Consider the following 16647-nt stretch of genomic DNA (forward strand, 5'->3'; position numbering starts at 1 on the left):
TCTGCGCGTGACGCCACCGACGATGACGTCACTCAAGATAGGAATGGAGGGATCGCTATCTCCAATAAACACGTCACCATCAGCGTGGACAGGTAATGCATCATGTTACTTTTTTTGTTTTATTAATTAGTCAAAGGAGGGAACATTGGGGAAAGGGACACACATTCCCATCTTGTACAGTCTTTTAATAAAGTCATAGTATAGGCGAAGGGCGAGGATGGACCAATCATACCTATCCTGTTTTGTCGCAAAGAAGTTTCATTCTGTGCTTGTTGGTTGTTCTAGGTTCAGTTGACTGTCAGAATTAGAGGCCGAGGGAATCGGGTTCCATGTACACTCGCACATTTATATGTCAATTCTAACGTTAGCATATACTTGTAAATTTCTACTTTAGTAACTCAGATAGCAACTTTTTTTTCTCCCATGTCAGAGATGAGGCCGATGACCTTGATGACGCAAGCAGTGACATACCGGATGATGGCGACCAGTACCACAAGAGACTGTGCAAGGGCCTCAGTCTTAGCATAGCGTACGCAGCCAACACAGGAGGGATCGCCACTCTTACCGGCACTCCACCCAACCTTGTTTTTGCTGGCCAGGCAAAATTGTAAGTTTCTTGAAAGCACGCACAAGATCAGGGTGAAAAGGGAGGTAGACTGAAAAATTAGGAGGGGGGTGGGGGGGCACAAGGGCTTGGGGGCGGAGGAGGTTGGAGGGGGGAGGAGGGCGTGGGGTTGTGTTTGTGTGAGAGGATAAGGAGGTTAGAGGTCATACGTACAATATTTTTAGGCAGATAGAAAATGCAAAGACATGTCCATGGAGACAGAGAAAGAAGAACCTTGATCGAAGATAAACAGGACAGACCGACAAAGGGAGAAAAGAAGAAAGATGGAGAGAGAGTGGAGCGCTTCCATTGAAAGAACAGAGAGACAGAGAGACAGAGAGACAGAGAGACAGAGAGACAGAGTTCGAAGCCAGAGACAGAGCCTGACTGATTGACATGCAAATGACAAAATATGACACCAATCAGCGAAAGCTTGGGATCTTGTCAGTTTGATGAAACTGTGTTAACCACCACTGATTTATCTCATTATCTATTCATTTTCTTATTCACTGTTTCATATTCAACAGAGCTTCTTTATTCCTCCACCGACCATAATTATGACGCTTTGATGGGTGATGTATCTGCTTTGTTTTGTGATGGGCTTTTAAAGAGCAGTAAGGGTAGGTACGAGTGCCAGTGATACCATCTGTTCCCAACCAATACTTACCACCGATATTTCAGATTCTTCAACAACTATGGCGGAGACCCAGACGTGTCATACCTTCGTTGGATGTTGTTTGCCTTTCCTCTCTCTCTCATCATGGTGATCTTGTGCTGGGTCTGGCTCGTCATCCTGTTTTTGAGAGGGTAAGTACATTCGTTGATTGTTGTTGGCCCTGCCTCTAACTCTCTGTCTGTCTGTCTGTCTGTGTCTGTCTCTGTCTCGCTCTCTCTCTTCTCTCTCTCTCTCTCTCTCTCTCTCTCTCTCTCTCTCTCTCTCTCTCTCTCTCTCTCTCTCTCTCTCTCTCTCTCTCTCTCCCTCTCCCTCTTCTCTCTCTTCTCTCTCTCTCTCTCTCTCTCTTTATCTCTCTCTTTATCTCTCTCTCTCTCTCTCTCTCTCTCTCTCTCTCTCTCTCTCTCTCTCTCTCTCTCTCTCTCTCTCTCTCTGCTTATTGTGATCTTGTGCTGGGTATGGCTCGTCATCCTGTTTTTGAGAGGGTAAGTGCATTCATTGATTGAAGTCAGATGGACACAGAGACATAAAATAATGTTGTTATTATTGTTGATTTTTTTACTGCTTCGTTGTCATCAGAAAAGTTGCTTTCTCAGCTAAGAGCAATCTCCAGCTACAAAGGTTTATCTATCTAGATGTCTTAAAAACAAATGTTAGTAGTGAAATCCGTGTCCCACCCATGTTACACGAGTGATGCATTTTGAAATGCTTATAATGTATTGAACGGAGACAGTCAAAATATGCAAGTCTAATTCTTAATCTGCAGGCCAAGGATATATCTTGAACCAGTATTTATTAATAAAAATCATTTGTATGGTTAACATATCTAAGTCAAATAAAGAAATATCTCCCGAGTAACATGGTTTCCACACATACACAGCTCTGGAGAGCAAGCTATATATATCTGTTCGATATCGCAGTTTTCTTTTCAGAGCATGCCTTAAACAACACTTTCAGAACTTTCACTGGCCCGGTGCATCCCAAAGTTGCTCCATCTTATTTGAAACTCGATATTAGAACCGAAAATGTTGCATTTGACCAGAATTTTCACTGGCCAGCCGGGCGAGTTGCCAGGCGGTTTCTACTAGCCCGGCGGGTTTTATACTCGCCCCTGACGACCGGGCGGACGATTTGGCCATCCCTGTTAGTAGTAATGCTAATCGAGATCTAGACCAATATAGAGATACGTCGGCTTTAGAAGTCTCTTTAGCTTGAACTTTCTAACAATTAGCCTACTGTTTATGCAGATCATGTCTGAAGAAACAATCGAAAGAAGTGAGCGAGGCTGTGAAGCGCGTGATGCAAAATGAGTACAAGAGGCTGGGCGAAATATCGTGAGTATAACGTCGATGTCGTCGTTGAGAGGAGCTGTGTGCGTGTGTGTGTGTGCGTGTGTATGTGTGTGTGTGTGTGTGTGTGTGTGTGTGTGTGTTTGTGTGTGTGTGTGTGTGTTTGTGTGTGTGTGTGTGTAAGTGTGTGTGTAAGTGTGAGCGTTTCAATGTTTGTGTTGTGTGTCTGCCTGTATCTGTCTCTAGTCCTTTGTATGCGCGCGCTCGTGCGAGAGAGTGTATATGTGTATGTGAGAGAGAGAGAGAGAGAGAGAGAGAGAGAGAGAGAGAGAGAGAGAGAGAGAGAGAGAGAGAGAGAGAGAGAGAGAGAGAGAGAGAGAGAGAGAGAGAGAGAGAGAGAGAGAGAGAGAGAGAGAGAGAGAGAGAGAGAGTGCATGTATGTGTGCGTGCGCGCGTGTGTGTGTCCGTCGGTCCGTACGTGCATATCTGTTTGAGCGCGTGCATTCGTGTGTGAGTGCCAATATGCATGCACGTGTTCTTTCTGTCTGTCTGTCTCTTTGTTCGCCATAATCCCCTTCTCACCTGTCATTGAACAACATGATGTGTTGATGATCAGGTTTGCAGAGGCAGAGACATTGATGTGTTTTATCATTGTGGCGCTACTTTGGCTGACTCGGGAACCGCAGTTTGTGCCCGGCTGGGGTTCGCTCTTTACAGAAGGGTAAGTTGAAGTTTAAAGAATTTACAAGCGACGAAGGTAAACCATTATATTAGAAACTGAGTAATGAAATGCTCTCAGACTGTCAACATTTTGTTTGGAATCAAAATAAAACATACAAAATAACAAACAAATAGCAACAGAAGTGTTGAAACTAAAATACATTTATTCATGCTGTAGTTAGTCGTTTTCCGAAAATTAATTCTGTTCTTTAAAAAGAAAAACCACCCACCTCTGACAGGATTTTAAGCTCTTTTGACAAGGTGCATTGCTTGAACGCGAGAGGAAATGTATGAAAACACGCCAATAGTGTCTCGAGCTGCAACAAGCTCCGATGTTAATGTTGTCGAAAGGAAACAGTCATGTTTACCAGGCACTGTCGAATGTGCATGAGACTTCATTGTTTACTGTGATTCTGACAGCCGGTGTAACACGAAATTTTTACTCCACGAAAAATGTACTCTGAAGTAACAAAATTCGTACGAAATTCTTACTCCGAGGACACCTTTCGTACGAAAAAAGAACTTTCCAAGGTACGAAAACATTACTCCCTCCACGAAATTTTGACGCCTCAAATTTTACTTCCAGTGAAAATCTCGTACGCGAAAATGGGATACGGGCGAAGGGATAATGCGAATATATGTGACCCGTTCTCACAAACGGGGGCCTAAGTCGCAGCGAGCCGTTCCGAGCTATCGACTGGGAAAGGCAGTGAGGGCCTACTTGGGTGATTTTCATTTTTTTGCATTTCTGACCTTTTTATACCCTAATCTTTCATATTCCGAAATATTGTGTTGAGTTTTATTATTTAAATGTGTTAATTATGTCTTCAAAGACACAAATTCGCTCACAACACTATAATTAGGGAAGGAAAAAATAGCGATTTTCTCAAAATGGCGTCCTTGAACATGGTCCGGTTGTAACTTACTTAACTTCCGCAATTTGTTTCACACAAACTTCTTTTTGGTATCAAATTAAAGCTTATTAAATGCAGTTTCCAGTGATATGCATAACTCCTAATATCCAAATTCCGACTTAGGCCCCCTTTTGTGAGAACGGGTCACATATGATCTCGCGCAAACAAATGTCGCGCTACCCTCCCTCCACCCCTCACCAAGACTAACAGGGGACAGGAGAGTAACAGTTGCGTACACCTGGCGTGGGCAGTAAATTGCTCGTGTTAGGGTGGAATAATTCATTCGTTATTTATTTGTCAGGGGAGTAACATTTTCGACCGAAATGTTGACTCGGAACACACCTGTCGTTGGAAGTTATTTTCTCGTGTTATGGGAAAGTAGTTTTTTTCGTAAAGGGAGTAACATTTTTGGACGACATTTTTAATCCGGAGTAAAAATCTCGTGGGAGTAATTTTCTCGTGTTACACCGGCACTGTTTATTTCACATAAACTCCACACTGACTATCCCCCTCCCCTTCAAAGTACTGCTTATCAATCTGTAAACCCCGTATTCCACATATGGAGTCTTATTCATAATGAAAGGCGGTCGTTTGACTTTATAAAAAATGTCTTCATCGCCAAATCATTCTTTCTCATTCAAGGGACGTAACCACTGCGTTTTCTAATTAATCGGATGTTGGGGTAACATCTATAGACTTTCATCACAAATCTGAACATGCTTTTCTCTCTCTAGATAATTGTAACTAATGAAAATGGCGGGAAGCATTCAGTCTGGAGTTTATTTTGGCTGACGCCCGACTGACCGTCCTATGCCCTTAGCTGCCTGATTGTGTTTTCGTTGGCCGTGGAAAGAGTTGTGCCCCCTTCACTGATCAGTGGAGGCAAATAATGAGCGAGTTTTAGCGTCAACTAAGGTGACTCGAGTCGAACCGGAGGTCGCAAAAACTCGGTCCGGTATGTCATGTATATTGCTAGGCAAGCATATCATGTTCCATTTAGAGATAGCTCCATTAGAGTGAGTCTATTAGCTAAAGGTCCAAGGGACAGCACTCCGTATGAATAGGACAAGAGTTGAGGTTCTTGATATTAAAGCATGGCCGAACCAACACTATGTCTCCGCCTCTCTGTACGTAAACCCACAAACACAACATGGTGACCAGAAGTGGAGTTTGTCAAGAACGTTTGGACTGAAAGATAAGTCACTCAAGCATAATATTAGACTATGGAGGGAACTGGTAGCTATCCAAGATTCAATTGGGAAGCAAGAGATCTAGTGGGGGAATGGAATTCTTTCAAAGATCACGTGTCTTTCATGTTCAAGGGACCACTGAAAGCCAAGTCAGAAGAAGAAAAATGTTCCTATCTAATGTTATGGGTTGGAGAGAAGGGTAGGAAAATCTTCTCAACCTGGACATTGAGTGATGAGCAGCAGAAAAAGTTGCAGAACTACTACGATGGTTTCAAAGCCTACGTTCAGCCCAAATCAAACCCAATCTTTGCAAGGTACAAATTTCACAGCAAGGTACAGGCACCAGATGAAACGTGTGAACAGTTTGTAACAGAACTGAAATTGCTTGTGAAAGAATGCGAGTACGGAGACAAAGAAGATGAGGTAGTGAGAGACAGAATAGTGTTCGGAACAAAATCAGACAAAGTGCGTGAGAAACTCATTGATATTGGGAAAGATCTGACTCTAGAGAAAGCTATTGAGATAGCCAGAGTGGATGAAATGTCAGTGAAACAGCTGAAAGAAATGAATTTGTCAGCTGAAGCAGCCGTTCATGCAGTTAGGCATAGAGAGAGAACGAATGCACAAAAGACGTCACGCAGCAGCGACAAGAACAAAGGTACACATGCACCTAGCGAACACAGAGCTACGGCACAGAAGAAATGCGGTAGGTGTGGCATGAAGCACACACAAGATGCGCAATGTCCTGCGATAGGAAAAGAATGCAGAAAATGCAAAAAATCAAACCACTTTGCGAGCATGTGTAGGGCCAGAACAGAGCAAACACACAGCTCAAAGAGAAGAAACAAAGTACACACACTAGACGATAGTGACAGTAGCGACACAGAGGATGAAGTGCAAGCGTACTCGTTAGGTACAATCGGCACTGCAGAAATGAATACAGTGGATTCCGGATGGTTTCAGAAACTGGAAGTAGAAGAGAAAACAGTCAATTTTCAGTTAGATACTGGAGCAAAATGCAATGTCATTTCTGAGAAAACGTTCAAATCTTTCAAAGGAAAGAAACTGGAGAAGTCAAAGGTCAAGCTTACGTCATATTCAGGCCATACCATCAAGACACTAGGTTCGACGAAACTGACATGCAAGTTCAAGAAAGAAGAGCATGAAGTGAAATTCTATGTCACAGAGATGGATAGTACAGCGATACTTGGTCTGGAAGCTTGTCAGAGATTAGGACTGATCCAGAGAGTAGACACAGTGCAGTCAAGCATGACGCAAGAGGTTAAAGGAGATCACCCTCAGCTAGATGTTAAAGGAGAATACCCAGATTCTTTTGAAGGTTTAGGTTGTCTCCCAGGAGAGGTTCATCTCAAAGTTGACCCAGATGTACAGCCAGTAGTACACGCACCCAGAAAGATACCAGTTGCGCTACACAAGAAAGTTAAAAGTGAACTGAAACGTATGGAAAAAGAAGGTGTTATCACAAGACAAGAAGAACCTACTGACTGGGTGAACAGTATGGTAGTGGTAGAAACGCCAAAGAAAACAAGAATCTGCATTGATCCACGAGATCTGAACAAAGCTATCAAGAGAGAACACTATCCAATGAAGACGATAGAAGAAGTTGTTCAGAACATGCCAGGAGCAAAAGTTTTCTCGAAACTAGATGCAACATCTGGTTATTGGCAGCTCAAGTTGGACGAAGAGAGTTCCAAGCTGTGTACATTCAACACACCATGGGGGAGATATAGATTTCTCAGGTTACCTTTTGGAATAGTTTCAGCTAGTGAAATATTTCAGAGAGTCATGTCTCAGATGGTAGAAGACATAGAAGGCGCAGAAGCTGTCATGGATGATGTTGTCGTGTCGGGATCCAACACGAAAGAGCATGACAAACGACTGAAGAAAGTCATGGAGAAAGCAAAGTCGTACGGTCTCACGTTCAACGACTCAAAATGCGAGTTTCACAAGTCAGAAATCTCGTATGTAGGGCACATACTGTCAGGTGAAGGTCTGAAAGCAGATCCAGAGAAGATCAGAGCAGTTCAGAAGATGAGCAGTCCTCAGAACAAGAAAGAACTGATGACGTTCCTAGGGTTCATTCAGTACTTAGGAAAGTTCTTACCCAACTTGGCAGATGTGAGCAAACCACTCAGAAAACTGACAGAGAAAGATGCAGTGTGGAAGTGGACAAAGGAAGAGGAAGAGAGTTTCAAGAAGCTGAAGAAGCTAGTGACGGAAGCACCAGTACTGAGGTACTATGACCCAGCAAAACCTCTGACACTATCAGTTGATGCGTCATCCACAGGATTAGGTTGTTGCCTCATGCAGGAAGGTCAGCCGATCGCGTACGGGTCAAGGGCACTGACAAAGACACAACAGAACTATGCGCAGATAGAGAAGGAAACACTTGCAGTAGTGTACGGATGTGAGAAATTTCACACATACGTGTATGGTAGAACAGTAGAAGTAGAGACTGATCACAAACCATTGCAGTCCATCTTTACAAAACCACTACACAAAGCACCTGTTCGTCTGCAGAGATTCATGTTGCAGCTACAGAAGTATGACCTCAAGGTGAAGTACAAACCCGGGAAAGAAATGTACGTCGCAGATACGCTCAGCAGATCGTACCTCCCAGAAACAAAAGAACAGTTGATTCCAGAGAAAGAAATCAATGCTATCAACCCAAGGTCACACTTGCCCATCTCAGATGAGAAATACGCAGAATTTCAGAGAGAAACAGCAAATGACGTAGAACTGACAGAACTCAAAAAAGTCATCTTGAAGGGTTTCCCAGAGAACAGAAGAGATGTTCCAGAATCAGTTAGAGCTTATTGGTCATTCCGAGATGAGCTTACATACACAGACGGTCTGATTTTCAGAGGGCTCAGATTAGTCATTCCCAAGAAGCTTCAAGCAGAACAGCTGCAAAGAATTCATTCATCACATTTAGGCATAGTGAAATGCAAGAGCATGGCCAGAGAATTGGTATTCTGGATAGGTATGTCGTCACAGATTGAAGACATGGTCACAGCATGTAGAGTTTGCGCAGAAAACTCCAGAGCTAACCCCAAAGAACCAATGATACCAATGGACATTCCAGATAGACCATGGGCAAAGATCGCAGCAGATTTGTTCGAGCTGAACAAGACACACTATTTGATAATAGTAGATTACTACTCCAAATGGCCAGAAGTCATTACACTGAACAGTCTCAACACCAAAACAGTCGTTGACCACATGAAAAGTCAGTTTGCAAGATTTGGAATAGTAGATGAGTTGATCACAGACAACGGACCACAGTTTGCAAGTGCTGAATTCGCAGAGTTCATGAAAGAGTATGAAATCAAACATACCACCACAAGCCCTTACCACCCTCAAGGTAACGGTCAAGCAGAAAGAATGGTCCAAACAGTGAAGAATCTGATGAAAAAATCCAAAGATCCTCACAGATCACTCCTAGACTACAGAAACACACCATTAGACACAGGAAAATCACCTGCAGAATTGTTTCTTGGCAGAAAACTGAAAACAACACTCCCAACAAGAGCAGAACTGTTGAAACCAGGAAAACAGCAGAACAAGAAGAATCACAAAGATTTGATTGCTCGCCAGAAGAAGCAGAAAGAGTACTTTGACAGAAAAGCCAGTGGCAATTTGACAAAACTCAGAGCAGGAGATCCAGTCATGATGCAGTTTGGTAACAGATGGAAGAAAGCAGAAGTTGTTACTCCTCATTCTACACCAAGATCCTATGTAGTCAGAGATGAACAGAATGTAGAGTACAGAAGAAACCGCAAAATGCTCAGACCAACAAAGGTAGCATCCAGAGACAGTGATTCCAACAGAACAGTTACCATGCCAACTACTGATCAGAATGTGAAAGACTCAAATCAGAAAGAAAAAGAAAAGAAAATAGGAACTGAACAGATTCCAGTACAAACTGATGACAAGAACATGGTTGAAAACAAAGACAGTGCAGTAACAACCAGATCCGGAAGAGTTGTCAAACAACCCAAGAAATACAGTGATGAGTACACATGAACTGAGTAGGTACAGCTAACAGTAATGATGATGAAAGTATGCTGGAGTAGACAGCAGAGAATGATAACCAGAGTAATGGTACTATTTTAATTTCAGAAAGTTATGAATAGTTCAGTTGTATATTCCCAGCGAAGCTGGAGGTATCCCGTGAACGCTATACTGTAATCGATTTGAGAAATGTGCACACCGAATAATACATGATAAAGAAGGATTCGTTGTGCCCGGCTACGTGCTACAGTTGGAGATGGAAGTTCACCAAAAATGGGGACCATACTAACAAAAATACGGTGGGTAAAATAGGCGCCCCCATTTTTTCAGCAAACGCCACCCCAGGCCGCTTTGGACGGGTAGAAATTCCGTAGTTTCCAAGTCTATGGATAAAGCTCGCGTAAGAAGAATACGTCACGGTCGAAAGTCTTTGACGTCAATTAATGCATCATGACGTCATGCCTCCCTGTAGTCTTTCTCTCTCGCGCAGTGTGTGTGTTTGTGTTCATTTTGTTCACATGTGTTAGTGTTACTGTGTGTGTGTGTGTGTGTGTGTGTGTGTGTGTGTGTGTGTGTGTATTTGTGTGTGTGTGTGTGTGTGTGCGCGCGCACGCGTGCATGAGTCTGTACTCGTATGTGTGTGGTGTGTGTGTATTTGTGTGTGTGTGTGTGTGTGTGTGTGTGTGTGCGTGCGCACGCGTGCATGAGTCTGTACTCGTGTGTGTGTAAGTGTGTGTGTGGGCATAAGTGTATGTGTGTGCGTGTATGTGTGTTTGTTTGTAAAGGTGTGCATTTCCGTCTGTCCATATGTGCGTATGGGTGTGTGTTTTGTGTGTATGAAGTTTTTTGTTAAAGAGTGAGTGCGTGTGAGTGAGTGTGTGTGTGTGTGTGTGTGTGTGTGTGTGACTTGGTGTGTGTGTGTGTGTGTGTGTGTGTGTGTGTTTGAGAGAGGGAGAGAGAGAGTGTGTGTGTGTGTGAATGTGTGTGTGCATGAGTGTGTGTGTATGTTTGTGTGTGTATGAGTGTGTATATGTGCTTTGTTTGTAAAGGTGTGTGTGTCCGACTGTCTATGTGCGTATTTGTTTGTTTGTTTGCTCAACGCCCAGCCGACCACGAAGGGCCATATCAGGGCGGTGCTGCTTTGACATATAACGTGCGCCACACACAAGACAGAAGTCGCAGCACAGGCTTCATGTCTCACCCAGTCACATTATTCTGACACCGGACCAACCAGTCCTAGCATGCACTAACCCCATAATGCCAGACGCCAGGCGGAGCAGCCACTAGATTGCCAATTTTAAAGTCAAACAAACAACCCGGCCTGGGTTCTAACCCACGACCTCCCGATCACGGGGCGGACGCCTTACCACTAGGCCAACCGTGTATGTGCGTATGTGTGTGTGTATTGTGTGTATGAGATTTGTGTGAGTCAATGTGTGTGTGTGTGTGTGTGTGTGTGTGTGTGTGTGTGTGTCTGTGGGTGTGTGCGTGCGTACATGCGTGCGTATGTACATGTGTGTGTGTGTGTTTGTGTGGGTGTGTGTCTGTATAAGAGATAAAGAGAGAGAGAAAGAGAGAGAGAGAGAGAGAGAGAGAGAGAGAGAGAGAGAGAGAGAGTGGGTGGGTTGGTTTGTGTTTGTGCGTGTGCGTAAATGTATGTGTGTGTGTATGTGTGTTTGTTTGTAAAGGTGTGTGTGTATGTCCGTCTGTCTATATGTGCGTATGGGGGTGTGTTTTGTGTGTACAGTGAAGTGTGTGTGAGAGAGTGAGTGAGTGCGTGTGAGTGAGTGTGCATGTGTGTACGTGTGTAACTTGGGTGTGTGTGTGTGTGTGTGTGTGTGTGTGTGTTCGTGTGTGTGTGTGTTTGAGAGAGAGAGAGAGAGAGACAGAGAGAGAGAGAGAGAGAGAGAGAGAGAGAGAGAGAGAGAGAGAGAGAGAGAGAGGTTTGTCTTTCGCTGGGGTATGCAGTGCCTTGGCGTTGCACATCTACTTAATCCCAGCGAAGCTGGAGGTATCCCGTGAACGCTATACTGTAATCGATTTGAGAAATGTGCACACCGAATAATACATGATAAAGAAGGATTCGTTGTGCCCGGCTACGTGCTACAGTTGGAGATGGAAGTTCACCAAAAATTGGGACCATACTAACAAAAATACGGTGGGTAAAATAGGCGCCCCCATTTTTTCAGCAAACGCCACCCCAAGCCGCTTTGGACGGGTAGAAATTCCGTAGTTTCCAAGTCTATGGATAAAGCTCGCGTAAGAAGAATACGTCACGGTCGAAAGTCTTTGACGTCAATTAATGCATCATGACGTCATGCCTCCCTGTAGTCTTTCTCTCTCGCGCAGTGTGTGTGTTTGTGTTCATTTTGTGCACATGTGTTAGCGTTACTCTGTGTGTGTGTGTGTGTGTGTGTGTGTGTGTGTGTGTGTGTGTGTGTGTGTGTGTGTGTATTTGTGTGTGTGTGCGCGCACGCGTGCATGAGTCTGTACTCGTGTGTGTGTAAGTGTGTGTATGGGCATAAGTGTATGTGTGTGCGTGTATGTGTGTTTGTTTGTAAAGGTGTGCATGTCCGTCTGTCCATATGTGCGTATGGGTGTGTGTTTTGTGTGTATGAAGTTTTTTGTTAGAGAGTGAGTGAGTGCGTGTGAGTGAGTGTGTGTGTGTGTGTGTGTTTGTGACTTGGTGTGTGTGTGTGTGTGTGTGTGTGTGTGTGTTTGAGAGAGAGAGAGAGAGAGTGTGTGTGTATGTGTGTGAATGTGTGTGTGCATGAGTTTTTGTGTATGTTTGTGTGTGTATGAGTGTGTATATGTGTTTGTTTGTAAAGGTGTGTGTGTCCGACTGTCTATGTGCGTATTTGTTTGTTTGTTTGCTCAACGCCCAGCCGACCACGAAGGGCCATATCAGGGCGGTGCTGTTTTGACATATAACGTGCGCCACACACAAGACAGAAGTCGCAGCACAGGCTTCATGTCTCACCCAGTCACATTATTCTGACACCGGACCAACCAGTCCTAGCACTAACCCCATAATGCCAGACGCCAGGCGGAGCAGCCACTAGATTACCAATTTTAAAGTCTTAGGTATGACCCGGCCGGGGTTCGAACCCACGACCTTTCGATCACGGGGCGGACGCCTTACCACTAGGCCAACCGTGCCGGTCTATGTGCGTATAAGTGTGTGTTATGTGTGTATGAAATTTGTGTCAGTCAATGTGTGTGTGTGTGTGTGTGTGTGTGTGTGTGTGTGTGTGTGTGCGTATACATGTACAGTGTGTGTGTGTGTGTGTGTGTGTGGGTATTTGTTTGTTTGCTTAACGCCCAGCCGACCACGAAGGGCCATAATTATCAGGGCGGTGCTGCTTTGACATATAACGTGCGCCACACACAAGACAGAAGTCGCAGCACAGGCTTCATGTCTCACCCAGTCACATTATTCTGACACCGGACCAACCGGAGTGTGTGTGTGTGTGAATGTGTGTGTGCATGAGTTTGTGTGTATGTTTGTGTGTGTATGAGTGTGTATATGTGTTTGTTTGCAAAGGTGTGTATGTCCGTCTGTCTATGTGCGTATTTGTTTGTTTGTTTCCATAATTATCAGGGCGGTGCTGCTTTGAGATATAACGTGCGCCACACAAAAGGCAGAAGTCGCAGCACAGGCTTCATGTCTCACCCAGTCACATTATTCTGACACCGGACCAACCAGTCCTAGCATGCACTAACCCCATAATGCCAGCCGCCAGGCGGAGCACCCACTAGATTGCCAATTTTAAAGTCAAACAAACAAACCCGGCCTGTGTTCTAACCCACGACCTCCCGATCACGGGGCGGACGCCTTACCACTAGGCCAACCGTGTATGTGCGTATGTGTGTGTGTATGAGATTTGTGTGAGTCAATGTGGGTGTGTATGTGTGTGTGTCTGTGGGTGTGTGCGTGCGTACATGCGTGCGTATGTACATGTGCGTGTGTGTGTGTGTGTGTGTGTGTGTTTGTGTAGGTGTGTGTCTGTTTGTATAAGAGATAAAGAGAGAGAGAAAGAGAGAGAGAGAGAGAGAGTGGGTGGGTTGGTTTGTGTTTGTGCGTGTGCGTAAGTGTATGTGTGTGTGTATGTGTGTTTGTTTGTAAAGGTGTGTATGTCCGTCTGTCTATATGTGCGTATGGGGGTGTGTTTTGTGTGTACAGTGAAGTGTGTGTGAGAGAGTGAGTGAGTGCGTGTGAGTGAGTGTGTATGTGTGTACGTGTGTACGTGTGTAACTTGGGTGTGTGTGTGTGTGTGTGTGTGTGTTCGTGTGTGTGTGTGTTCGTGTGTGTGTGTGTTTGAGAGAGAGAGAGAGAGATCTAGAGAGAGAGAGAGAGAGAGAGAGAGAGAGAGAGAGAGAGAGAGAGAGAGAGAGAGAGAGAGATTTGTCTTTCGCTGGGGTATGCAGTGCCTTGGCGTTGCACATCTACTTAATTTATTGATTATGATTTACAGTATTGATTAAGAAAGATTCAGAATATGAATAAGAATGTATGCTGGAGATAAAGAATGTTTGAAGAAAGATTTTATTTTCAATTGCTCAGAGACACTAAATGAACAGAAGATTCATTCACGCAATGATTGAAACAATGACTATGTACAAGATGTTTGTAACACATGTCAAAATAACATTCACATCATATAAACATGCAGACACAATGATAATGTCTTGAAGATTTTATTATGTTTATTGGAGTGCAAAACATTGTCCATCTTTAGGTGATGTAGGTAAACATTATAGAATAGTAACCAGAGTGTGAATGTGTAACAAATCCATTGTCAGTATGAATGCTGAAATTGTCAGTATGAAAGTTCAATGTGTGAATAAGAACATTTTTTATAAGTGAAGTTTCACAGGAGTAAGTTTAAAAGTTTTGTTTCTGTTCTAAGTGTTAATTAAAAGAAAATAAATGAAGGCCCACATAATTTAGTAAAAGATAAAGATTCAAAATCTAGATGTACATTCAAGTTGAAGAAAATGACTAGAAGTATTTTCTTATTTGTAAAAGAGAGGATGTCATGTATATTGCTAGGCAAGCATATCATGTTCCATTTAGAGATAGCTCCATTAGAGTGAGTCTATTAGCTAAAGGTCCAAGGGACAGCACTCCGTATGAATAGGACAAGAGTTGAGGTTCTTGATATTAAAGCATGGCCGAACCAACACTATGTCTCCGCCTCTCTGTACGTAAACCCACAAACACAACACGGTACGACTGGAGTGACGTCACCGGTTAACCAACTTTCAACCTTGCTTCCTGCGTAGGGTCTCTCCAGTTCCAAGATGGCTGCCAAGGCGAGGTGAGAAACTTCTGCAAATATTTTTTGACAAAGTTACGGATTGTGAGAAGACATTTGTTGTAAATCACTTAGCCTTTCAAAAATTAAGGATACTGGGTTGGATACTGTCTTGGTTTTAATGCATTTTATTTTAGCAGTGATGTTTATTTTGGGAAGAAATGAGGTCAACAGGAGTTTGGGTGCGATTTCGGCTCAAATGTACTTTAGCGCCCTGAACTTTTACCCGGCTGTTTTGCGCTCGATTTTCACGCTCACTTCTTCATTGACGTTCGAATCGATAGTTCGATGTTTTGGCATTACATTCACATCAACAATAAAACAGTACTGCTTGTTCATCATCGTCGTCCATCAACTCTCCACAACAGTAAATCCGTAACGCGCTTGTCGCCATCTTGTTGCAAGGGACGCGACTGGACACAACCCAACAGCGTTTCCGCGAAGAAAAAAACCAGACATGCGCAGTGACCCTACCGTAGCTCAACCCTGTTCCTCGCGAAAACTCGCTCAATACCGCTTGATAGTTGAGGCAAGCGGGCAGTGTAACGATATGAGGATTCTCCTGAATTCAGCTTTCCCTTTTATTTTATTATTATTTTGACATATACCCGAGACTGAAATGTTTTGTCCTGGTCAAATTAAAGAGGTACTCTTATTTGAGGGAAGAAACACATGTCATTTTCTTGCAAGTCAAGGAAATTGGTGGTGAAATTCAATAGATTTTCACCCAACATTCGATTCCTTCGCAAACGTGTACCGAGTGGTTACGTCCCTTGAATGAAAAAGGAAGGACTTTATGCGATGAAGCCAATTTCTAAGTGACAATACCTTTTTACATTTAGTCAAGTTTTGACTAAATGTTTTAACGTAGAGGGGGAATCGAGACGAGGGTCGTGGTGTATGTGTGTGTGTGTGTGTGTGTGTGTGTGTGTGTGTGTGTGTGTGTGTGTTGTGTGTGTGTCTGTCTGTCTGTCTGTGCGTGTGCGTGTGTGTAGAGCGATTCAGACCAAAGTACTGGACCGTTCTTTATGAAATTTAACATGAGAGTTCCTGGGAATGATATCCCCGGACGTTTTTTTCTTTTTTTCGATAAATACCTTTGATGACGTCATATCCGGCTTTTTGTAAAAGTTGAGGCAGCACTGTCGCACCCTCATTTTTCAATCAAATTGATTGAAATTTTGGCCAAGCAATCTTCGACAAAGGCCGGACTTCGGTATTGCATATCAGCTTGGTGGCTTAAAAATTAATTGATGACTTTGGTCATTAAAAATCTGAAAATTATAAAAATAATAATGTTTTTATAAAACGATCAAAATTTACGTTCATCTTATTTTTCATTATTTTTTAATTCCAAAAACATATAAATATGTTATATTTTGATTAAAAAGAAGTTCTGAAAATTAAAAATATAAAAATAATGATCAAAATTAAATTTTCGAAATCAATTTAAAAACACTTTCATCTTATTCCTTGTCGGTTCCTGATTCCAAAAAATATAGATATGTTTGGATTAAAAACACGCTCAGAAAATTAAAACGAAGAGAGGTACAGAAAAGCGTGCTATCCTTCTCAGCGCAACTACTACCCCGCCCTTCTTGTCAATTTCACTGCCTTTGCCACGAGCGGTGGACTGACGATGCTACGAGTATACGGTCTTGCTGAAAAATTGCATTGCGTTCAGTTTCATTCTGTGAGTTCGACAACTACTTGACTAAATGTTGTATTTTCGCCTTACGCGACTTGTTTGTTTTGTTTTGTGGGGGGGGGGGGGGGGGGGGGGACGGATTTGATTCCATGAGAGTAAAGTACCTAAGGTCGATCATGCAGTACTTTTTTAAGGGAGGAGCGGGGGTGTCAGTGTGGAATTTAAAGGATGTTTATAAAATGTTGTTGTTGCTGGT

The 16647-nt window shown here is 43.3% G+C and overlaps 1 protein-coding gene across 1 annotated transcript in view; it reads left to right on the forward strand.

Annotated features, from left to right (window-relative positions):
- Positions 1 to 16647, forward strand: part of LOC138975136 (Na(+)/citrate cotransporter-like) — a gene marked incomplete in the record, with an annotated part of 41572 nt that overhangs the window by 22145 nt on the left and 2780 nt on the right. The window contains 5 exon segments of the mRNA XM_070347796.1: positions 1 to 92; positions 431 to 607; positions 1286 to 1411; positions 2525 to 2611; positions 3183 to 3287. The exon segment at positions 1 to 92 is cut by the window's left edge and continues 134 nt beyond it. Of these exon segments, the coding sequence (XP_070203897.1) occupies positions 1 to 92; positions 431 to 607; positions 1286 to 1411; positions 2525 to 2611; positions 3183 to 3287 (587 nt within the window).

This window comes from Littorina saxatilis, linkage group LG9, assembly GCF_037325665.1.
Source record: "Littorina saxatilis isolate snail1 linkage group LG9, US_GU_Lsax_2.0, whole genome shotgun sequence".
Classification (NCBI taxonomy): Eukaryota; Metazoa; Mollusca; class Gastropoda; order Littorinimorpha; family Littorinidae; genus Littorina; species Littorina saxatilis.